The sequence below is a fragment of the Euwallacea similis genome, chromosome 14 (assembly GCF_039881205.1).
Source record: "Euwallacea similis isolate ESF13 chromosome 14, ESF131.1, whole genome shotgun sequence".
Taxonomy (NCBI): domain Eukaryota; kingdom Metazoa; phylum Arthropoda; class Insecta; order Coleoptera; family Curculionidae; genus Euwallacea; species Euwallacea similis.
The window spans coordinates 3003691-3030253 of NC_089622.1; the positions used below are offsets into that span (position 1 = coordinate 3003691).

General features: G+C 36.9%; 1 protein-coding gene across 7 annotated transcripts in view; it reads right to left on the reverse strand.

The window, feature by feature from the left end:
- Window positions 1-26563, reverse strand: part of Eip93F (Ecdysone-induced protein 93F) — an 80973-nt gene that overhangs the window by 12239 nt on the left and 42171 nt on the right. For all 7 annotated transcript variants that reach the window (XM_066396936.1, XM_066396939.1, XM_066396940.1 and 4 more), the window contains 4 exons: window positions 15460-15646; window positions 14280-14487; window positions 7648-7898; window positions 7389-7592 (listed from right to left, as the gene is read on the reverse strand). In XM_066396936.1, the coding sequence (XP_066253033.1) occupies window positions 7389-7592; window positions 7648-7898; window positions 14280-14487; window positions 15460-15646 (850 nt within the window). The remainder of the gene's footprint in view (window positions 1-7388; window positions 7593-7647; window positions 7899-14279; window positions 14488-15459; window positions 15647-26563) is intronic.

The window sequence follows — 26563 nt, forward strand, 5'->3', positions numbered from 1 at the left end:
TGACAATGATCTATGAAGATTCTTTGGTATGTGGCGTTGCTGTGCCAAATCCTGAAACGTTAAGATGTAAACATGTATATCATAAAGCTCAATAATTTATAAGGCACATGCTAGAAAAATCTTGCATTGTGTCGGACAATGAACAAGAATTTTCAAGAACGTTTTATTCAAGTCGTGAAATTGTTAGTTAGGAATTATGGCGACCGATAATACTTCTCGCGGAGGCAAAATTCGCAATGTGGAACAAGGTCAAAGCGTATTGCATTATCTTGATTCTTGGTATGAACAGATTGGCGCTGCCTGCATAAAACTTACGGAAAAATCGATGATTTATACAGAGCCTTCATAAATGTTTGACCACCACGTGACTTTCAAGGTTAAAGTTTATTTTTCTTGAGTTGTCATTATGAACTTTGGTAACTTAACTAGTTCTCTTTTGAAAATTGATGTTGGTTGTAATGGTGATGTGTAAAAGCTTGATGTGTATAATTTAAGATTATGTGACAGTTTGTTACTAACATGTTTTCTGCGATTTTCGATTGTCTTCGTACAATTTTCACCTACCTATCGGAAAAAGCTTTTTTAGAAGCTAAAATAGTCTATGGTTCAGTTCGACTTGAAACCAAAAATGGTTTTCATACAAAATATCCAATAAAAATATGTAATAACGTAGCCCTCAAGACCCAATTTTGTAAACAAGGATTGTCAGCTGATTTTTATTTAGTCAACTTATTTCCAGAAACTGAACAATGTTCCCAATCAGTATATATTTGGTTGTCTATATTTTTGGTCACCTGGTGGTCAAACATTTACGACGGCTCTGTATTATTTTGTGGGACTTCAAATCCCACTCACTTTTGAAATTGATCTTTCCTTGGTAATAAGTGCTTATTTTCTATGAAAAATAGTTTTGCCCACGATGACTAGAATATTATGCAATTTAATCATTCCTTTAAAGTTAATTTTAACTTCATTCTAAATGCATTATTGACGACAAATGGGCCGGGGAAGGTCAGGTCCCACTCAGAATTGAAAACGAATCTACACGGAAACTCGTCAACATGTGGCAGACATAGTTTGGCTACATTGGCAGCTTGCTTGCATTGACATGTCTATCACACACGTATTTTTTCAGATAGAATAGGTATATTGTCTTGACAAGTGAGCATCGGAATATTGTCAATTTGTTTAAATTTTGGTGTAGTTTATAATAATTTATATTCTCATCTTTTCCCTGCGTAAGTACCTATGTCCAGGAAGCCAATCTTTATATCAACATACAAATTCCCCAAAGTGCTAATAATACACATAAAAATATAACAATAACCAATAATAAATTAATTTCTTATCAGTAGAACAACACACGCGATAGCTAGAGTTTACTAACCTACGATAATAAAAATGCCACGGATAAGGTTAAACGTATGGGGGGAGTGTATGCAACGTTTCGATAGCGCTTAATTTTTCTAACGATTCAATTTGACTTTTATACTTTGGGTCAACGAGAGATAAGGTGGAATTTTTTTCTAATAAGGTTTAAAAAAAATTTGAAAAAGCTACATTTATAGCTTTTTTTTTCAACGGCACATATGTAGAAAGCACAGCCTTTCCGGCCTTGGCAATGATGAATCATCGTCACCTTGAATCCTTGAAATCGTATAGTTTTATCGGTCACTGATACCAATCTTTGTTCGCTGGTTCACTGTGTGTGCGAGCAAAGTCATTGCTGCTATATTTATTGAAACGCTAGAAATTTTATGGTTCTCTTTTACGGTGTATTTTTATTACCAATTTACCACAGTTAGCATCAAACAGGTGCTTAATTAGCGCTTGTGCATAGCGAAATTATGGTGCAGGCCTATTTTGCGAGAATTATCGACTCATCCGAAGATGCTTTTACTCAGAATATAACAGGTATAACACTTTATTTGCATGTAACATAGAAATACTTATTTTCATCGACCAATCTACACAGAAACGCATCAAGTTAGATGAAGTGCCATCAAGGTTAGGGATAAGGGACATAAACTATTCGGCCTATCTCTCGAAAAAATTAGCGTTAGCTTCACCTGAATTGCAAAGTACAGTATACTTTTGCAGCTTTCAAAATTATTTATTATTCACAGGCCCTAAAAATGCGATATGGCAGCACATCTGGAAATTGTTCCAGACAGACTTGTTTGGAACGAACCAAAACATTTCTGGCGTGCTACCAAATCTGGCAGATTATCCATTAAATATACACACGTGGCACGCACAGGAACTGAAAAAAGGGCATATTTCGAGTTGTGTGTTTATACTGCTAACTGTGGAAGAGCAGAAATAGCAACCAATTGGGCAGGAAAGTATGGGAGGTGAATGATATGAACCTCCTCTACTAGTAAACTAAACAAATGATTCTCAATTTTCGTTAGGGGATAATTTGAGGCAAATTAATACCTATAAGTTCGAATTCTTTTTAAATCTATTTTCGTTTCTCACAATAAAGTTTGGGGAGCATCTCGTTTTCTTAAGATAGTATGCATGTGCAAATGAGCAAGTTTTTCTCTCGTTGGATCTCAAAAATACTTTAAGATCTAAAGGAGTTTAAAATTTTTCCTTTTTAAGTTTCAGTATCCAGAATTGAAAGCGTGGATTTTTTGAAAGAGTAGGGAAGACTGAGATTTCACAAAGTTGATGGTAAATTTTTGCAATATGGTTAATTAAATTTTATTGTTCTTGATCACTGGCGATAAGCAGGAAGATGATAGCCAGGAGTGTCGAAAATATTCTTCAAGGCACATGGAGATCTAAGGTCTCTTCAACATCAATCCGTTTCTCTAAGTTCGTGGGCGGCATTTCTAGAGTGTTTCAATGTTTCAAATGGCAAGAGATTTTCCACAGATTAATCACGTTGACGTCGCTTCCTGTGTTCATCTTTTAACTCATTTTATTCAACAATCTGAAATTTTCAAATGCCCAAGACTTCTCCATCTTCATTACAAGTTAATGGCAATTCATCAGAGCTATTAGTTTGTTGGCTGTTAATGCCACGACCATTGTACGTCCTGAAACATTTTCCTCTTTATTGCCACCTATTAAATATCCATCAACAGCTAAGTAGATTATTCATAACCAACTCTATGTGCGTTTTCAAACATTTTAATGCCCATAACTTAGCGGCAGCTGTGAAGTTGCAGATTAATAACCCTTAATCTCGATTGATTTATCACCGCCGCTAAAAGCACCTGAAGAGGTGTAATTAGTAACATGGATAAAATCGGGCATCTCAAGGGCAACCGCAGAAATCCACACTTCTCGAAAGGATGTTGAGTTGAGCTTTATTTGGTTTTTATTTCTCATACCTACTTATTAACGTTCACGTTCATAGAGCTGCACCATGGTCGTTTATTGGCCGCACCTCAGTCCACGTCTTTGTTCAGCACATTTAAATCTTATTTTGACTTTAACGGTTCCATTGTGAGCGTGTATGCCCAGCTTTTGGCATCAATACCTCTCAAAACCCCACCCCACCCTTCCCCCTCCCCCCTCCCCTTTTGTTATTCGAAATATTAAAAACCCATTTCTCTCCACGATATGAAAATCTAAACATTTTTCACGTATGCACAATATCATTTACATAAAGCGTAATTTTCCTTATGCAAATGCGAGTGTCATATATTTATAGGTCTTTAAAACCTGGCGCATATATGCACACATTCAAGTTTGCCACCGTCCTTTTCGCGTTCTCTTTTCTCGCATTCAACTTGACCTGGATTTTTGCTGGCATGAAATCTTCATCTCTAGTTTATGTATTTATTTAGTGCCATTAAGTTTGAAATATCGCCTGCGTTGATTAATATGAATATGGTAACTGAACCAATCTGCCAATACATAACAGAATCTTAAATTACTCATTTAACATTATCATCAATGGAACTTCCGCTGGATTTTTACACATTCTGCCGCTACGCAAACATCGGTTGGCACCATTTTTATGCACTTCAGACATAAAAAGCGAAAATTCCGAGAAAGCAAATAAATTGAGTAAAGACGCGCACAAATAATGTACACACTGATAAGGGAAAGTTTTTGACCGATAAATTAAGGATTATTCCCAAGAAAGAAGACGTTTTTTTACCAGTTCAACATGTTTTCATGGCTTGTTATTGACCCTTTTCAGATTAAGAGCACCCCGAGAGAGTTCGTTTAACTCTGATGGGAGCTGTTTTTTTTTTGTGTTTCAAGACGAGAGAAACAATGGTTTATTTCATAGTGTCTTGTCACCGCTTAATAGAAATTTATTTAATTGCGCCCTACAGATCAGTGAATATATTATACATACATAGTAAGAATTCTGGAAAATTATTTTGTGTCCAATTGAGACACTGTTTAATATAGAATTTGTACGATTCAAAGCACGCAAATTAGACAAATTCAAGAAGCAGGAACTATGAACTAAGAAAAGAACGCTGGATTAGAGAAAAACATTTCCAGAGATGATGAATGGTAATCAGTAGGTGCCCAAGAAGGTATTTTTTAAGAATTTGCTTTTAAACCAATTTAGGCAATTTGGATCTTAAGCATCTCGTAAACATTCACTTCACTGGAGAAAGAAACGAAGCACGTCTTTCCTGAGAAAGATCCAGTGCAACAAGACTGGACGCTAACTCAAAAACTGCCGCCCAACGAAGAAGACATCAAATGGACCGTGGGCAAATCAAGCCCATTAAGACCTCGGATTTTAGCAAGGTGCTCGGGCACTTCTCTCAAGAGCGGAAATGGGAGTCTTAAAACGTAGGGAAACATTGTCGATTGGTACATCACAGGGGAGACACTGAGACGCGGAAACAGCTTTCCCTTTAGTAGTGCCCAAAATATAAATGACTTATTCAGACAGAGAGATGGTGCTAGCCCTCTTATTTAGTACAGAAGAAACATTGTATAAGGCAAGGGTCGGCAGCATTTGCGATGCCCTTATGGTACGGGGTCCCCACCTCAGCTGGCGGGAGGGATCAAATCTGGAAGACAACCAGAAGGGAATCCGGAATCGTCTCCGAATAAATGGTTTTGTGGAGAGGCTTCAGTTCAAGGGATTCAACGCACAATCGTATGCTGACGATAAGTTAGTGATGAAGCTGGTCCGATATGCGGTCGAATGCAAATTGCTTGTAGGGCAATGTAACAATGGTGTACTGAGACGGGAATGTCTGTAAATTCTGATAGGACAAAACCAGTCTTTTTCGACAATAGGATTACGAACACAGAGTTCATTTAACCTCCGTTGTACGGGAAGTCCCTACGACTGAAGCTAAAGGCTGGGTACTTGGGGCGACAGCAAATTAACCTGGAAAATATACGTAGAAAAAAAGTGAACCTGAAATGTTTCTCACATATATCATCTCATAGAAATGGTGAAATTATTTACTAGAAAAGGAGAAATTCTTTTTTCTGTACCATGATAATTACCCAACTATACAAGACACAAGTGCATCCTTTTAAAACAGCATCCAAACGGAAGCCGTATCTAAACAGACGATTCACAAATTGGCATTAATTATACATTTAAAATATATACCAGAAGCCTGCAATTTCTTTAGAATTTAAATCGACGCAATGTGACGGGAAGTAAAAGCACCACCTCGATTGGGATTTAAAAGTAAGTGTATTTCTGGTCGATCTAGATACCGAAATAATTTGCAAACATTAAAGTGGATTATGTTTGCTAATGAAGACGTTCTTCATGAAACTAGCGCTTCCATTCAATAAAGCTGTAGTCCGTAATGTTCCCGTCAATTTCCCTTTTGGACAAAACCCATCAAGCTCAGCAAAGCTAATCGCGTCGTATACAGTATTACCTATGATATCACAGACATATGACAAACGGCTGGCAGATAGATAACGGATTCCAAAACCGCATTGAATCGAACTGATCCCATGATGATTTCTCAGCTTTACAAAAAGTTCTTGATAGAGAAGAATTATTGTTCAGTTAATTTTTATTACATTGTAAAACATTAGACCTCAGAGAACCCCTTCAGGCTCGGAGACAATCACCGAATTCATATGAAAAGGGCGTAATAACAGTAAGAGAGAATAACACATTTTCCCTTTATAATATTCGGTGTATGTGCTAAAATAAGTCGTAAAAATCCCATTTCCAGAAAATGGAGTCATATCGTCTTGATATTTCGCATTTATTGCCCCATTTATCTAGAATCTTTCCAGAGTAATACGAAAATGAACCAGCGTGAACACGAACGAAATATTTGTCACAAACGGTTATGGCTTTAAGTGCTCCATTACGTGATTTTTGTTGCAAAAATAGTGCCAAAGTCTGGAGGACACGTTATTTCAAATATTTCACATTTTTACGATCGCCTTCTTTGTCTGCGGATTTATCCCAGTTGAGGATGCAATTTGACCTAAATAAGACTTTATGATTGAGAAAGCCAGACAGTTGTGATTCGGTATGTTCTGATTTCGCGTGCCAAGCGACGACATGCGATTATGATATTTCGAAAAGCTTTCGTTGGGAATTCCACAAATTAATGCGATGCCCGGTGAGCAAATTGCAAATTTTTGTTTTCTGGATTTCGATGGTCTCTCGCCACGTTCGCAACGCTCTTCCAACTTATTATTAGTATTTATTTATTACGCTGGATTACCGCTGATTTGCCCCTTGTTCACCAAACATTCAATTGTGGAGATCTGGGTAAAAACCATTCCACAGTATTGTTAGCCAATGTTGACCACATTGGCGAATATGATGTGAAGCTCTTACACGGACTTAATATGCCCAATCTCTGACAAACTCCTGATCAATTTTCTGTCGGTCTGAATCCCAAGTCGGCTACGCGACGACTCTTCAGTGTCCAAATTTAGGTCAGGGTCTCCGTGGAAATCACTCCAACTGAAGACACTTACCGATCCGTTCTCCAGTGGCTGGACTCTCCCTACCAACGAAGTCGTAAAAGAGAGATGGTGCAGGAGATATGTCATGCCCCGGCGCAGTCGACATCTCCATTGACAAAATGACGTCATAAGGGCACTAATACATGGCATCCTTCCGTTAAAAAAATAGGACTAATTTTAGTGGAATATTGACAATTGTTTACTCAATCAAGTCCTTCTCGATCGTTAAGCTTTAGCTCACTTATGTCCTGCTTCCATAAGGAAATTATTGCCGTCAGATTAACTTTATTTTTGCCTGCAACGTTATTCTTATGAAAGTGAGCTGAAGTTGAAGTTGAGCATAGCTTAAACCTTACTTGCACCATCGAACCTACATCGGGCAAATCGTTGCAAGCACTTAGATGATGCACTAGATGGGATGATATTAACAACTGACATAGTAGATGTGATCCAGTATGCGATAATCTCTTTCGCCTTGCTTTAGACTCTCTCACCTGAATATTTGCTTGGCTTCCAAAGTCGGCAACCTAATATTATTAGCGACATTCGTCTTGGGTTCCGGCGAACTGTTGGACGCGTTACTGGACCCCTTACTCAAGTCAAGAGGCTGCTCTCCTCCGCCACTGTTTTTGTCGACTTCAGCGACGGCGGGAGGTGCTGTTGTCGCCTGGAACTGACGCGCCACGTTGGCAAAGTACCTACGGATCGAAATAAGTGTGAATATCAACATTTTTGATGATGTGGCGATCTCACCAATTCGAATTAAGCATATTGGGCGTGAAGAAGGGAAGTGGGGGCGCTCCAGAAACACCGGGAGGGGTGCCTCCTGTGAGGGCCGCCACTGCGAAAGCCACGTCGACCGAGGTCATGTTGGGCGGCAGACCGGCGAGTTGGGCGGGTATTCTGGGCGGTGGTGGCGTTGGTGACGAGTAGGATCGGCCGTCCGCTTCGTCTCCACTACGTCCGCCACTGTCTGAAGAATCCGAGTCCGATGGGCGGGGACTCTGAAACAAAAATCTACATTGAATGATACGCCACTGACAACACTCAACAGGCAATGGTAAAATACTAATTTTAGACAGCGTGCATTCACGGAACCCAAAACCCGTGAATTTTCAACAACATCACGCAAATAGAAAAAAACTAAATACCGGTTATATCTATAATAGGCTCGCCGTGGCCTCTATTCAACAGTACCGAAATCAGCGTGCTTAAAACCCGAAACCGTTCTTAAATTACGCCGATCAACACGGCAAATTATTTAGGCGTAAATGGCCTAGTTAGATGATTATCTAAAACTAAATCGTCATTAGTGTGGGTCTGAGAGAGGCGCGGGAGTTCTGAAATCGCATTGGGTTCCGAGGTTTTTTACATTTTGGTTCTGCACGTTCAGTTCTGGCGAGGTTGGGCTTGATTGGGTGGTTATACTTAAAAAGCTACGCTACTGTATTTCAAGGATCTAACAGGCTTAAATTTGAATAAGACGTATTACCCTCCGAGTTAATATTTGGTAATAAAATATGCATATCGTCAAAGATATGTCAAAGCATTGCATACTGAGTGACGCAAAGCCGTTACATAGCATGGGTTGCAAATCTCGAATCTTACAGTTTACTATAATAAATGAACTTTTGAAAAAGAAAACTAAGTCTCATTCTCACATATTCCTATAGAATCAGACTCTAGACCCCTAACGCATTACAGGATAATTCTGGATATATGCCCTCATTTAAAAGTTCCATTGAAGACCATTTCTATAAACTTTTACATTTTTCAAATTAATTGAAGAAATCTCGTTCATTATTGAAATTTTTGACACTTATTAAATGAAATTTCTCAAAGCTGTCCAGCCTTCTTCAATTAAATAATAAACACGAATCTGGTAGTGACACTGCATTAAAATCTTCGAATCTAGGACTATAATCTAAAATCTGCAGTAATTCGAACGAGGTTATGCCCTAGGCACCAATATCGACAAATATCAAGTTACGATATGCACTTTTTGTAATGAACTTGGCACTTCTATATGTAAGACATGAGGCTAACGGCAATAATAATAATTAATTTGCAATAATTACTATAATATTATTATTTTCATTACGATCGATCTAATGCATATGCAATGTCGATGATGAATGGATGTGCATTGGTATTGTTGATTAGCACTAAAGGAGGTCGTTCCTTAATGTATGGAGTTCAGGGATGAAACTTAAACTAAATGAATAAATAAAATTATTTGTTATCTCAAATAATTCTGTTTTTACTAGTTCAATCTCCTAGTTCGAAACGTCTAGGGGTTTCGTCTAGTTATTCGTGAGTTGAACTGAATCGTTTTTCTACCTCTCCGATATCGCATGCTAGGTGACGTGACAATTGGCTTACTGTCAGATTTGAGTGACATGTTTTTTTCTCAATTTTCTTGTGTATTTTTCCGGCATACTTTTTACGGATGTGTTGTGTTCATAAACGGTAAAATATTTCCAAAAATATCAATTTGAATTTATCCGTTCATTTCTTCCATTTCAAGGTGTCAAAATGTATATGTACCTAACCTCACTGAACTTAACGTACTTTCCAAAGAGTAACGTTTGCGATATCAAATTTATGACATTTCACATTTGCTATGTCGTAAATGTCGTAAATCCAACAAATTATTTTGACATGGTCTGGAAGATATTGCTAGTAGTACACGTCATCAAGTATGCGACCATGTTTATGCAAGATTTTTTTCTTAGAAAACACCTCATCATATAAACCAACAGCATTTTTTCCAAATGGCGGTAATTAAATTTATGATAATTAAATCCTAATACAACTTTTCAATTATGTTCGATTGGAAATTAGCATCAGATTAGACCGGCCCCTAAATGTCAAGGTGAGTATTATTTTCAGCCATTTCCAATTGGCCATTTCCTAATGGTTTTTTAAACAACCATTTGATGTAGGTACGAGATAATTACTACTCGCGCTGACGGGGCCTTGGCCAATATTTTCAGATGTGACCCCTACACTATTCGTGAATATAATTTACAATTCAAATGTTTAATAATAATAAATGATGGTTGAGCAACAAAAAAAATATTTTTGGAAATTTTATGCCTGTACAAAAACAATGATTGAAGTTGAAGGTTTGTGCTTTTGGCCAACCCGAAGCAATTACACGAACAATTAGAGCTTAACGGTGATTGCGAAACTTCTAAGCTCGCATGTGGACAAGACCTTGTTTCTTATTCGTCTAAACACAATTAGCTGACTGTCCGATTAATCATATATAATTTATTGATATCCTGGGGATTCGAAGGATTACTAAACGGACAGGCGAAACTTATTTTAACAAAGGAACCATTTATCTTCCATCCACAAGATCAAAGAACTCTTAAATAACTATTTTTGATTCGATATAAAATATCACATTCTTTGTCATAGAAGACAACACCCACAAAATGCCACCCAATAAAATTGTAGGAACCGGGTACTATTTCGGCAGTGGGTACGACCGTAATCGGATAGTTTCTATGTCGGCCATTAGAATCCGTGGACGGCCAATGAATGGTCTGACCTTCGGTTCAACTTAGTCACTATGGCAGACAATAGAAATATTTTCAGTAACAGTACGACCTGATTTAAAATTCAAATAAGATTTTTATTCTAATTAGTGTACGTACGTTGTTTTACCAGTTTTTTGTTTTATTTGGCGAACAAAGAAAATGCGATACCTATTAGATAAGCTCCGTCGAAGGTTTTTTCAGTTGTAGTACGTTATTTCACGCGGAAGTATCATTCAAAAAAAAATTTTCAAGAACACGGTGGTCATTCAGTTGTTCAGTTGCACTGTATAAAAATAAAAAATTCATATTTGCGGTTCAAATTTACGACAACCACATTTTTAGCTTCCCACGCCTACAGTTCATATATGATCAATGCAGTTAAATCAATATTTTCAACACGGGCTGATAATTTACAATCTCCTGCTCCTTTTGTTTATCAAGTGTAACAAATGGTACTAATTGTAACTTATTTGCTGCATTACACAATGGGTTATTAGTTATTGGAAAATACGCGCGTAGGTTCAAAGGCGTATTAATAGTTACTTCAGCAAAGAGCTCTTTCAGTAGATGCACATCTTGGAAAAATTGAATGAACTGCGATAACATGCGATAGCATCTTTTGATCGTCGAAAAACTGCTGCTGCTGCTGCTGGCCTCACAGATGGAATTAGGGTATTTCTACTTACAAATTACTTCTCAGCGCTTCAATTAATAGTATTGTTAAGATTTTACACATATGTGCTGCCACATACCCATTTTCGTAAAATTTACAAATCTGTAGCGACATCTTTTGAGCTTCAAGCAACACACTCTCACTACTTCCCATAGATGGGGCTTTGTCACACTTCTTACCGCACCTTAAAATACAATCCTCTATTTCAGCTACCTTTTTCGTCACTTTTAAGGCTCTAATCCGCGATATCACTGACCCATCTGCTTAAACAAATCCATTTCCACGGAGCCAACAAATCTGGTAACATTTAAGCAGACCAATCAATCAACGCTCAAACTGACCGGCCCCAATTCAAAAACGGAAACCGTGTGATTTTAATCGGTCGGTCCGAATCTCGAGCGGCAAATCGGCATCGACATTATGGCGCGTATTCCAGATACGGCCTGAACACATATACATGCTTTATGAACTTTACCAGCTTTATGGAAATCAATTTCGCAGCGTGCGACATAAATGCGACCATTAAAATGGCATCGGGCCGCGACGAAATCGGGGTCCCTGTATATAATAAGTGGTTTATTCCTATTTTCGAGCAAATAGGTTTGACGCCCATTTCCACGCTTTGTTGACATTAGTCTCGAAAAATAATATGTCGTCGTTGACCAAAAAGGAATTGGGATCGTGTGTATGTTTTGATTTTTACTCGCTATGTAGGGGGGCACAATGATATTCAACTTGAGGACATTGTCCGCACCTTACAAAAGTAACAGTTGTGGAGCTATAAAAGTCGCAACCAAAGTTGCCAATCAATTCCCATTTAACTCGCTATTTTAAAGAGGTAGCATATGTCATCCAGCAAGCAAATCCTAAGAGTTGCAGTTGTTGAGCCTGTTGAATGCGGCCGCTGTATACGCGACAGAAAAAACTAAGCTGTAACAATAAATATCTACTTCTTGCATTCTCCAAATCAAGTCAATAATTTGGAAAGCAATTAAGAACCCAGCTCCTTTATCATCGAACTAATCAGAATTGAATTGACTGTACAATCTGTAAGAAGCGAGAAAATCTTCTAATGTCAATTTAATTATTGTTTCCAGAACTAGCAAAGCAAGGTCTGTCCAGGTTGCCTAACATTCCAAGTTTTGTATTTGTAGTTAGATAAGGTTGGTCCATATTACAATAGAGCTTCCAGACTACAGTCTGCGTTTTCTCACAGTATGGTCGCACTTCGTTCCTTAGCAAAGTTTCAGAGTAGCATAGCACTTTGGGCTATCACAGCCAGACTCTTTGATTATCCTCCCAAGTTTTAATGAAATTTAAATTATGTTTAAATATTAAGTTCGACTTTGGACTACGTAAAATATGGAAGGAGGTATAGCAGTTTGGAAGAAACAATTTTTTTCATTCGATTAACTCCAGGAGCGCATTCACGGTTTTGCCTGGTTAAGGCATAATTTGTCGGGTGTTCTCTGCTGCTCGATAAAGTAAATGGGGGATAAATATTGTGAACGACTCGACCTACTCGCCGGATGCACTCTAGATACGCTCGAAAACGATTATGAATGCGAAGTTTAAATATAATATTTCATCATGAACTTCAAAACAACATGATTTTTTCCTAAAACTGCAAAATCTGTACCGACATTTAAGCCAGATTTTTAAACCCGACGTTGGATTTGGCTTCGGTACGTCGGCGTTGTATTCGCAGCAGAACTTAATATTCCAATTTATGTATATTATTGAAGTTTGGGGCCGTTTGGAAGTTTGAGGTTTTGGCATTGTTTTTAGTTTACATTAATTTGTTACGATTATGTTGCAATTAATTAAATATCTGCTTTTTCAAAAAGTATATCTATCGATAGGCAACAAGCTATTACCTAGTTATAAAAAATGATAAATATTACCCGTCGTTTCATGCTTGACCTTTCTTCAAAGATCAAAACATGCTCACGTGTCACGTGCCGTCGATGACTGATTTTATTGGACGATGACGTTAGGCCGCGGTTTCGCTATGAGCGCGGAAATTAAAATTGGCTTATCTTCAACGGTCGCTCAGTTGGAATGGTTCAGCGCCAACTTCTCATCCGAGAGAGTATATAAATGGGGAATGAAATGTATGGTTTTTATCTGTCAGTGCCGAAGCCAACGCCAAATCTGAATTCGACTTGAAGATGACAAATCTGACTTTAAGCTTCTTTGAATCCCTGAGAATTCTCCAGCTTCCTTCACTAAATGTATAAAAAGAACCTACATATATATATATACATATGCATTTCTGCAGGATGCGGCTGGCTGGCTCGTTGATAAAACAGCACACTGACTACATATTGGCAAAGAAATTTTAAGTTTGTACGTCTAGCATCCGGGAACCGGCAAGACTGTGTAACGTGCTTCTGGTGATATGTTTTGATAGCAATTTACATAAATATCTGAACAAAGAACTCTAACGGCGTTCCGCCAATTTCTCGACCCGAATATTGGTACCGGTGGTACCGACGAATTCTTGAAATCTTCGAGATAGGAGCCGTCGGAATTGGAACCACCGTTATTTTGGTAATTGTCCGTCTAGTGCCTAGGAAGTGGAACATGGGTTTAGTCTAAAAACAAACGCTTATTAATTCTCTCGCTCGAACAACATTAGAGGAAGTCAAAAAACAGTTATTAAATTAAGTTTAATGGTGCAGCGATTTATAGAGTAAACCTTCGGTTCATCGGTAATCGCGTTGATGGGCATTGTCCGCCGACGACGGTCAGTTGTATAACGCTGACCGTAAACAATCCACAAAAGCCCGGGCATAATGGGCCATTAGACATTATGCTAATAAGTGATAAAACAGCGCTTATACAACATAATAAAAGGTTGGGGCCGGCGCTGAACACCTCGTATATGCCACTGAACCAGATACATCATAAACTTGATATTCGAGCGTGATAGGCGGCCCACGAGTGAACGTTAGTTGTTAGTAGCCGCTGCAAATCTAGATCGACAAACTAGCGGCTCTTTTACGGCAGATACTGATGGCTGCATTTGAAATTATGACCCAAAGAAGTTAATGCCGCTGCTGCCGTTCCATGTATCTCCTGATATCGGGACTTGTTCGCATTAATTTTATGGACGAGAGGCCGTTTTAGTGCCATCAATCTTCCGCTTTTTCCTTGCTTACCAGTTCCCCGTGATGCGCTGCGTGTTCACTATCCAGCTTGCCGTCTCCGTCTGCGCAGAAGACGCACTTGCTCTGCGGCGTCCAGTCGAGTTGCGCAGCGTCTGCGTCGTTCTGAGTGGCGCCTTCGGCGCCTACGCCACCGGCCTCCGGCGACGTTGCTTTGGCTTCTTCTTCCTCGTCTGTGTCTTTCACTGCAGACTTCCGAACACTACAAAAATAACAATATATTAAACAAAAACAAACAATAATTATTATACAAGGAGTCCGTTTTTTTGTAGCAGTTTTTTTTTTACCAAAAAAGGGTAAATGTTTTTTGGTTGGGTATAAAAGAAATTTTTATTATGTGGCATCAGGAATAATAATTGATTATTGTTATATTGTCAATGGAAAAAAACCTGTTTTTTTCTAACGGATCATATGTGAAAGAGAGCACATGCAAACATATGCAAATAATCAATGAATATGAAAAATATAATCATACTTGATGATTCACAGGTAATTGAGTATTGCCAGAGTTTTTACACATGATTTACATACAGCGTCAAAAAAATGTTAACTAACTAGATATCACTCATTTTGTTTCAATGCTGTCCATAATTCTAGCAGTTTTTGAGATTTTTACTTCAAAACAAGAACGATATTTCAGAGATATTACTACAAACAATACGTATATAATCACATTTATCGTTTTAAATCGATCTCCAAGGACTCAAAAATCACCAAATTGTAGTGTAATCACAAAGCCTTTCTTTTCCATTGACCCAACCTAATATTTAAAAAATCCAAGTTTCTAGAAAATAAACTTGCCTTTTGTTGTTTCGATTTGAAGTTCAAAAACTGAAAAAAATCCAAACTCAAAACGCTTGTTTTCAGAATTAAGATTTTTTATACTTTAACGAACTCCCGAATTAAAATTTACAAATTTGGGACAATACAGGATTTTAATTTATTATATGGAGCTTATGTAGAGTGTGTTTTTTTCCTTTTGTGACAGTCAAAATTTAAAGCAAGTACCTCAAAACTTCCGGTGCTAAAAGTAAAATTTAGAAAAAGAATTGAAATTTTATTGCCCTATTTCTCGAAAACTAACTAGGGTTTTCTTCAAGCTGCTGCAAAAAATTTAGACACACTGTATAAAAAATGATTTTAAATATTCAGTTAACCCACATATTTTTCGTACCTCTTTGGGCTGCCAACTGGCTGATTGTTCTCCTTCTGAGAACGTTGAAAACAGTCTTCCTCTGACAATAAATTGTTTGTACGTTTTATGTTGTTGTTCAGTGGTTGCAAATAACTTCTTGACATGGATTCTTGGTAAATTTTCCATTTCCTTCGACCCATCAACTCCTCAGCGATGCGTTCCAACCCTGAAAAGGAAACAAATATATTCAGTTTCTGCAATCGTAATGATGATCTGGTAAATGTAACTCCAAATTAGGTTAACGGCTAACGAAAATAAGTATCTCGAAATCACTTATGGTTAAGATATTAAATGCGACCTAAATCTGGCTTCGAACAAAGGCTCTGTTGCTTGCAAGCTGCAGTACAAAGATTTTTCCATTGTCCAATTAAATTCGCTGACTACTTGATGTCTCAATTACGACCGAATATTCTCAGCAAATATTTCACTATTATTACAGTGATGACACCACGGAATTTTAGCTGCGATACTTCAAAAAACCGTGCCCTAAAAGTAATGCAATTTGCTTAATCACCCACATTTTATAAACAGAAAAAGCGCAGTTACATAAAGGATCATTCAAGCTTGCCTTTATAGAACGGAAAATGCGCCTTTGCCCCGGGAAATTATTAATTATTCCCTTTTGCCCTTTCGAAAAGCCCATGATGTGTTTTTTTGAAATTTTAACCTATATTTTTTTAATTACGCACATGTACGCATTTCTGCTCGGGGCTATGCAGTCGGCGGAGCTTTCATATTTAAGTGCACTTTTAAATGCATTCGTTGCTTTTAGTCGAACGAACTACAGGAAAAAAGCATTACGCACCACATGTTGGACGGCCCCTACCCAGTTTTCCTCCCTTATAAACAGAACCGGACTTAAATTTGCTTTTAAAAGTGTGTAAGTTATGTATGAGGTAAATTACCTTCAAGCGTTTAGTTTAGGTTAGAAACCGAGGGAACGTCGCAAGAATATTATATTCTTTTGAAATGGAATAGTCTTGGCAATAATAGTAATTTTTCGTTATAAACATGGTTATTTTGATGTGTGTTTACAGGAAGTTTTGTATGGTGGGGAGGGACGTGGGAACATGGCTTGTTCAGCTCTTTCTCGAGAAGCGAATTCGATCGGCGATTTGCAGGCGCCTGGCACCCTAAATTAGTATGTTCCGTTTTCGTTTCACACATGTTAAATAAGGATTGTTTTGGGTTTTAAACGCGCCCACTTATCAATCGAAATCGTCTCAAGTTTGATTATTGAAGATCCGGATCAAATTAGTAGAAACTCGGGAGATAAAAAAAACTTTCAAAATAAACAGTCTAGAGATACGTGGGATCTTAGATCTTGAAGTCCTAAGCTTATTAGACACATACGCCATGTAATAACTGATACGTAGGAACACAACATGTGGTGGAAAAAGAGTGTAAACCCAGGTGCTGAGATCAAATTTTAACCAAATAGTGAGTTTCAAAGGGGACTTATGACGAAGTCTTTGACCGGAATTGCTAGGGTGTACGTGGGAATCAGCCTGATTTCGTTAGATTTTTTGAGACATTAAGTATCCGGTGTAATAATCAAGATATTACCGAAAAATTTGGCTTATTTTTGGGACCTCCAGAAGACTTCCTAGCAACTTGAAAGTCAAAAACTTGATTTTGATCGAAGATGGAATTGCAGTTGGATGTCCTGTCTAAGATCCAAGAAAAAGTCTTGTTTCTAATTTTATTGCTACTCATGCAAACAGTTCGAATCCTGTCCTGTTTTCCTTCGATTTTCCGTACTTTTTTAATGAACATGCATCGCAAAGCCTCCGAGTTGCAGCTCTAATTGTAATTTTTGTCCGCCGACTTTTTTTTTGTAATATTGGTGTATTCTGCATTTTTGCCCAAGTAACTGGTACCAATAAACCTGTGTAAAATGTATCTTGACTTAGTGGAATATCGGGACCTGGCCGAAAATTTTCCGTAGATATTTCAGACGATTGTAAGAAATTTAGTTCCTAATCGCAAGTAATGCATTTCTTACAATTCTCATTATATGAGGTATCTCTCAATGTTGTGAGCAAACTTTCAATGACCCTTATTGCTTAAAAAACACCGAAGGAAATTTGACAACTAGAACTCTTTCAACAGGGAAACTCAACATGTTGCCACCCCACTGCGATATTGTCTCTGCCGTGGATATCTGCGGAAAAGAAGATCGATAAAGTGGAGAGTAATGAACTTTCGAACCCTTTTACTTACTGGCCTAAGTTGAGATAAGCCCTGCATATTAAACTTCTTTAACAAAATAGCTATATGATAAGCTCATAATTTCCCTCTTTTTTTGTAGCCGCACAAATTCGTGACTATGGCGATAGAAATTTAGCCGAAAGCTGCGAGTAACGTATCTAACACACGTACTCGAACCAACTGGCTTTCTCTCAAATTTCAACTTTCCTAAAATTCAAGTGGTGCACCTTGTGTAAATAAAGCAGCTGATATATGATTTTAGCACTTTGATTTCAATAATTATTTTTAAATGTCGCGGATAATTCTGAGGTCTGTTATTTCGACCTTTATTCGCAAATCTAACAAATGGATACCCGGTATTCCATGGTATTCCGAGAATACAAACAACAAAGCATAGTAGGCAACAATAAATTCGTGTAGCTGCTGTAATGTATGTATGTGTATGAGTAAAAGTTGAGTAATGCTCACCAGCCTGCTCAGGCAAGGCCAAAATAAATCATATTTCGCAAAAATGCTATTCTTTGGAATTCATACTGCAATCAGACCGCTTAAGTGGTCAACAGTCATTAATTCTCTCCACTTATTCCGTAAACGATTGATTCTACCCGCCTATAAGCGAAAAAATAATCAATTTTAGAGTGCTGTTCAATGTCTAATCCGATTTTACTTAAGCACCATAACAAATTTGGGTCACGAATTCAATCCTGTCCTCGACATAGAAGAAATCTTAATTGTGTACACAAAATAGGTATACGGATAGTCGTGCTTACCGACCAATGTCGTGACTAGGCGCCATATTTAATTGTTGCTCGATACCTTACTCAACTGCAAGAGATGTACTTAAGTCACTTTTGGTTTTCGTATATCTGTGACTTCCACGACACTATCGCGCTTACTGGTAAATGGTAATAGGACAGTACCAATTCCTCAGTGTCGAGACAGATGCATGAATCATATGGGAGCTTTATTGTAAAACTCCCCATCGCAATCTATACACTAAATGAAATGTCATGTTTTGATTTAACTCCGTATAAACGCTGATTTAGGTCAATATGAGCCTTTGGTATTAAATAGGCATTCCTGGTTATCGACTCGATTTATTCATGTGTTGAATTTTTGTTATGATTTCGATGTGGTATTGCATTACGTGGAGTAAGTGCAGAAACAAGTTGCCACCAAAACGTCGTCGAAGCAGTATTTTGAGACTCAGCAGCGATCAAAAACATTCGCATAAATGTTTTATTCTTGTTATTGTAAAGAGCACACGACGGCCGAAACAATACGGCTATTGATTTTCGTATGTGAAAAAATATTGCTAAAAAAAATACCGAAATCATTTAGACAAAAAAATCCTTCACTCACACTTCAAATCATTAACTTTAAGTGGACGATGGATTTAAGTAGATAATGGATCAAACTGATTAAGAGGTATTCTATTCTGCTGAAATTTTCGTTCTCTTTGCCCCTAGCACCTTACATTTTGTGAAAAGGTACTTGGTTTGGCATAAAACTCAAGGTATGTGCCCTTCACCAGCTGAAACCCACTTAGAACCAGCAAAAGTATTCAAGAATTCAAGACATCCTTCACCGCTATTTGGGTGCCTATTGGATGTACGTGGAAACATGACATGCATGCATCAAGAGAGTCAAAAACCTAGTAATTAATCCTAAATTCTAGAAGACAGGATATTTCTATTAGACCAAAACTACGAGGAACCATCAGGAATAGATAGGTAGTTTCAGATATCTTTACATATTTGGAAAGACCATAACAGTTCCTACAGAATGATATATTACATATTAACATGTGGATACAAAATGGCGGCAAAAACGGATTTTTGAAATTATCAAAATGGTGCCGTGTTTTTCATTGTTCATGTTTTTATTGCGATATTTTTATTATGAGCCATTAACAAAAAAACAACTCCATTCGAAAATTTCAAAAAAACGTTTTGCTCGTCATTTTTATACAAACATATATCATTACAATAATATATTAAACATCAAGAGACTAAAATAAGCCTTTTAATCCCGCGATGGTGTTCGCTAATCGTTCTGAAGTTTGCAAAATTGAAGTAAGCAAATCGCTAAGGGATTAACCCAGATAATATTATGTATTTCTTGAATATTGCATGAATATACTTTTGGTCAATGTTCGTATTAAGCTGTTTTGTTTTAGGTAGACATTTGTTATCTTTTAGGAGATTTCGTTGCCAATGTACAACAATTGTAGAGACTGGAAGGATGGAAAAGTACATGAATTTTTGAAGTATATGTGGATGATTCTAACAATAGGAAAAACAATGCAGTAAAATCAATTTTTTTCATTACTTCAGAAAAGTTCAATTCAATTTTTGACGTTTTAATGTTTTATGCTTCTTTTGCTACACGTGAATCGGTAATTAAAGCTGCATCAGCTCAAATGAATATTTATTTTCCTTTAAAAATTGTTCAAACACCAAATTATTTAAAAATATACGTATTTATATATAATTCAGAAATGTACAAAAGCGTTTTGTCGTGTTGACCTTTTAGTTAGTTATACGAACGAGTGGTTACTTCAAAGAGAGTAAATTACCCATTTAGTGTAATCTATCTTCAGAAAGACGAAAGTTACTACTTTTGTCTTCAAGTACAAAAAGGAAATTTTAGGCCGATTCCGAATACCTGTGTACGTAAAAACATCTAAAAACTTATGTTCAAAATAGCGAAGTTGAAGTCAAATCTGGTTAAATCGGAAGTCGTAATTAACTATCACGCATGCTAAAAATTCAACTTTCTATGTTAAAAAATGGGTAAGCATTTTTTGGGGTCACCACTATGCAGAAACACTCAGTATATACCATGACTTTTGCGTGATATCCGCGCTTTTGTAACTTAACATTAGAGATTAATTTAGCTTTGATGTTCATAATTTAAACTTCTAATAATGTTCCATTTATTGTCTATTTGCATTTTTCAATTATATCACTACACTACTTAAACGAAAATCTTTAATATCTAAATTATAATCTAATCTAATGTCGTAAATAACTAGTCAATACTAAAAGCATCAAGCGCTTTTTACACTATTATTATAGAGTCGATAATAAGTAGATCATTAGTGCGGGTAGTTTTATTTTATACATAGTTAATCCCTTCTATATTAATTCTGGATTTCTACAAGCCAGATAATAACCCCAAATCATTCTCCGATAAGTCAAAATTTCGAGCTGACTTTATCAGAACAGAACATCTTTCTCCGTAACATAAACTTAAAATTTAGCTTCTACCAGATATTTTACGTTAAATTTTGCTAAAAGTCCTTGTGAAACCAAAAAATTTTTTTTCATCACTGGATGCACCTGAGTCAACGTCCTCCTTTTTTTTCGTTTGCCTTACAAGATTACCATACCTTTTGCCTTCATTTTGGTCTCAGGCCTGAAACTGTATCCTCGACTTGAACGAAACCTATCACAATTTTAAAAACTTCTAATCCTAATCAAATTAGCAGGCCACCGGGACTGCGAAAGCTGAATTACATGCAGCGTAAACTGATCCCGGTAAAACGACACCATTTCAACGCAACAATAAATAGTCAACCGAAATTGGCATAGAAACTGAGGTCGTCATCACACTTGAATGCTTCGTTAACACACACACTTTATGCGAAAATAACGTGGGTTTATAGAAAAACGAAGGTTGTTTTTGTTTGAAAGGTGATGCCTTCAACAGTGGCGTTCAAGAACTTGAAATGTTACATCTCCAAACATGGATGTTTCTTGGATTTTCAACACTATACACGTAACATGTGTTAAAAATCCTAAAGGTTCCCTGGGAATACTGACTCTGAAAGATTAAGAAAATCCCATGTCTGATCGAGGAGAAGCTGAAATTCGTTGTTTTTCCACGATTTGGGGGTTGCACGTTAGTTTCACGTATCCCCTGTTGGAATATTCAGTCCAAAACAACGAATAAAGCTAGCATTGCTATTCACAGATATATGACGCAAAGCTATCAATCCCTCAAAGAACGATCGGCCTAAACATGATTATTGCTTAGGTTAGTGTTTTTTTACCTTTTTCTGGCTTAGCGATAAGAGTAGTCTAAAAATCTAGAGTTGTTTATATAACGATCGTTGATAGTAAAAATAAAGGTTCAATTAATTACGCCTACAATTTGATTTTTACTGTCACACCATTGGTCGGTCTGGTTAAAAAGGATTTTTCAACATCCCCAACATTCTTCAACTTATTCATGCTTCAATTCATTTCTTCCGCCACGGACTTTCTGGATGTTTCCCGTATTGCTGATTAATCCATCTCCATCTTGGCTAAGCATATAAAATGTCCCAATATATCCTCATCCTGCGATTCAATCACAACAGTTTGGAACACCCTCTAAATTACCCAAAGGTCCTCTTATGAACGCTCCACGTTCCAGCTTAATAACGGGTATTTTGAACTCTGCACACAAGCTGTTAATGACCTAATGGCCGCACATTTCGTACGGTAACAAACAGGAAAATCATAACAAAACTGGGAAGAGCCGATTATCCTGGGGGACTGATTTCATTAGGGAAGGTCGTTAAACTGGCTACATATCGATTCCTTCCTTCTATTTATTTGGACAATGATTTGGAAGTTTTCAGTTATTACTGAATACGGTAAGTCGGATTTAACAACTATTGAGAGTATTGTTATTTTAAAGTTCAGAAATCGTATAAGGAAGCAGAACTTCGGAAGTTTTCTGCAATTATATTGTTAATTTTTAATATGCAAATCCAGTAATTGCTTCGATAAGAAACATTTCCATATTCAGGAGGTTTTTCTTACTCCTTTGTTCTAAAAAGTAATTTAAGACAGAAGGTCGTTCTTCAGGGAAAAAAGCGAGTAGTAACAATTTAATGATTACAACAATAATTATTACCAGATTCTCTTCAGTAATTCTGGTGTAATAATCACTCGAAAGTTAATTCACTTCAGATTAATCCTCATCCTCAATTGACGCCTTGAAGAAGGTGTCATCTAACGGCACTCGAGCACCCAGCAAGTTTCCGATTCTGGGACGTTGAAATAAAAATACAGTAATGAATACAATGGCAATAAAGCACGCGTATACTGAACTGAGAAGATCAAAAACAAGGTTTAGCGGACTAGCAAAAACGGTGCCGTTTTAGATTCTCGGTAGAAAAAAGTTCCTTATAAGGCCACCTAATGGGCCCAGTCTGGTTTAAAATTCTCGCTAAAACTTAAATGATGTTTAAGCAGTATTTGAAACCTGTAAATTACGGTACTAGAGCTTTAAGTGTAATTACGACCTCTTTGCACCATGATGGTACTCTTGGTGCTAAATTAGTGCCGGACACTCACAGGCATTGATATAAGTCAAATTGTGTCTTACCTGAGGAGCAAATTGGTAGTGGCAAGGTGTAATACTAAAATTTTGCATCGACAATCAAACAAGTACTGAGGATGGTTATTTTTTAAGGTTTTTGAAAGTTGTTCCAAAAGTTTGGAGATACCTAATCTGGTATGCTTGGAGGACAGTGGCTGATTTGGAAAAATTCCTTTGGTCATTGGCCTGTAGCCATAACGACCAGATTCTGTAAAATACCCGACAATAGCATTGTCAACCACGGCTTGGACACCTCTAGGAAAATCCCAGCGAATACTTGGAAGTTTAAATCTGGATCTATCAGTAGAATTTCCTGAATACTCTACTGCATAGTACGTATTACCAAAATATTTTTAGGTGCTACTATCGAAAATCGACGAAAGTAACGTACTAGATATGTAACATGTTTACCTAACTACTTATCGTCAAAACGTTGTGAAAATATGCGTTCAGTAATGCTCCCACCGTAATGTGTAATTCGAAAACTGGGATTAATGACTCTTATATTTATAGTTCATTGATTTCATTTACTGAGAGCCCTGGGTATTATTAATTTGATAAAGTACAGAATTTTGTAGGTGATGAGCACGCTATGACATCAGATTTACGTAGACAAGATCAATAAGATACTATGTATATTATCTATATAAAAAAATACAGCAATGACTTTGTTTAACGTCAAAAAGCAGGTTCATACCAAATTGTGGAAAAAATAGTTGTCTATAACAAATGCGAAAAGTACTAGTTTTCCGCAGCCAGTTGGGGTTCGGCCATGCCAAGTGTTGGTAACATTTTTTTTCATATGCGCTTATATAAATTAGACCAATTACAATCAATAATACTATTTGGTAGATATTAATTGCTTCAGTGCGGAGAAAGTATTTTTGAGTGAGGAAAAGTACTTTCTGCACTCAACATGCGTGCACAAAAATAGTCGTTCACTTATTTTCACCCTGAGTAATAAAAGGAATGAAAGTTCGATTGCTAAAAACAAGTCTTTAAAATCCGATCACATTAAGATTTGAAATTATCAAAGCTCTAGTCAAAAGTCGAAAGCCCCGTGTCAAAATATCTTCATGTGTGAACGTAAAGTTTTGATATGAAATTGACATGAGAAATTGTCAAAGCTCCAGTCAAAAGTCGAAAGTCCCCTGTCAAAACATTTTTATGTGTGAACGTAAAGTTTTGACATGAAGTTGACATAAAGATGATAATGACGTTAAATAATTGAAATAACAAAAAATTACTAAATATAAAGGAGCACTTCCATAATTGGACATGCGAAAAAGTGATCTTTTATTCATCTGTGTAACAGAAAAAACTTTTTTATTTTTTCACGCTCAGTAACTAAAGGAGTCCTTGGTCAACTACTAAATACAACTAGTCATTAAAGATTCATCACTCAAAAAACTAAGTCAATTACGCGTTAAAGATTCACTAGAACATTTTGCTTGACTTAATAAAGATATTCATTGAGCCACCAACATGAACCTGCAAATGGATACCAATTGAAATCATAATGGTACCATAAATTTCTGCAAAGATCACACTTCCATGCCGATAGAGACTTCGGTCTGGGGGGCTTTATTATCTAGCTATAAACTGCAAACAGGCAGCGATAGTTACAGGTAGCATTTACTCGCTTTTCATTAATTGTAAAGAAGAAATAGTTAAATTGACTGCTCCTGTGCTTTACCCATGAATGAACCACTTGTTTGCATAATAAACAGGCTCGAGTTGTCTGTTTTCATTTGCTATGTCAACAGAGTCTGTATACGTAGTAAGTGTACGGATTATACCTACTTAATTTTATTGTTGGCCCGAAGCTAACATACAGCCAATGTTTGTTTATTGTTTATAGTAGTATTGTTTATTTGAAAAGTTCAATTTTTAATGGCCTAACGATGCGAACAATGCGCTGACAGGGAATTGCGATAAGGCGAACACGCAGCCACGTAAAAATAGATGGTTTATGTTCTGAAAACTGATTAGGAAACGACTTTTTTGGAGAAACGGTAATTCAATTCAAATTTTGTTTTGGTGTCTGGTGGCGCTTATTCAACCATTTCTTCATTGGCGCTCTTTTTTTGGTCCAACCAGGTTTCACTTCGCGTTCCGCCTCGTTAACGACAAACTTGTGAATCATGCCACGATTGTTTTAATAACTGAGGCAAGGTGTCACCGGTGCATTGAAATTTTTGGCCAAAATAACGCCAATCATTGTTTCACCATACAGCTTTGAGTTTAAATTTCGCAGTTGTTTTCTACTTCATTGGTGTAACTCTTCGGCGAGGAACCAGAGGTAATGCAAAGATATCAGCCTTACTGTACCGACAACAACTGTTTATGCCAAGAGCAGATTTTTCTGTTGGCGACATCTCTTGATGACATGTGGCAACCTTTGAGTGCTTAAGTGCTTAAAGCTCAAAAACTAGTCAAGTATAAAATCAACGGCTTAGGGCTACAGTTCATAAAAAATTTGCTCCTGTATGTTTTACCAAGGAGGAGGAAAGAATCAATACAGATTTTGTTAAATCATTTGTTAATTGATTTTTAGGCTAGCTTAGGTTAGCCGGAAGGGTTTTGGCGAATTTTTGTTTTTCGGTTTGCAAAAGAAGACACACGTGGTTTTCAAAAAGTTTGCATTTTGTGTCTGCTGCGTTCTATGGCCAGAAGTTTACCATCCTATTTAAATCAGGTAAATTAAACCTAGAACGGTATAAAGAGCTCAATCAACTACATAGAGCTTTGGTGGGTGAAAGGTTGTTGCGCAGTCTACAAATAAGGCAACAATCTGTTAAATGTTTCGTTCATATATCGCAATTCCGATATTGTAATTGCAAAACTTTCAATATATGGATTTTTGGCATTTTTGTTTGTTGGCTCAAAATCGAACATACAGGTACTTTTCAAAAAGAGTGCACTTTTTTTATTTATTGCACTATTATTATTGTTGCCATAGATTACCGATAAACGTTACACGTCCCTGATTCCAAACTCAATGCAGTTTTCAATTCAATTTGCCTTATTAAAATCGGACGCGATGAGTCGGCTATCCAAGGCGTCAATCAAAAAGTGCAAACTTTTTGAAGATCACTCCTATTTTCTATTCGGGACCAGCAAACAAAACTCAACTAAAACCATTACGAAATGACCCGTGTCAGTTAATCCCATATCAATTAAAATTTTGCAATCACAATACCGGAGATGCTATTGAATTAACGAAACATTTAACAGATTGTACTCCTTATTTGTAACAGCAAACACTTTATGTCACTGATTCTGCACTCTATATAATTCTAAATTTAATTTTCCTTATTTACATAGGCTACTAAACTTCTGTCATATATAGCGGAACAAACAAAAAGTGCAAACTTTTTTAAATCACCTTTATCTTCATCGGGTAAAAAACTAAAAATGCTTAAAATGTCCCGTAATATCAATCAAGGCTTTTACAGATTGAAGATTTACGGTGGATATAAGATGCAGTAGGTTA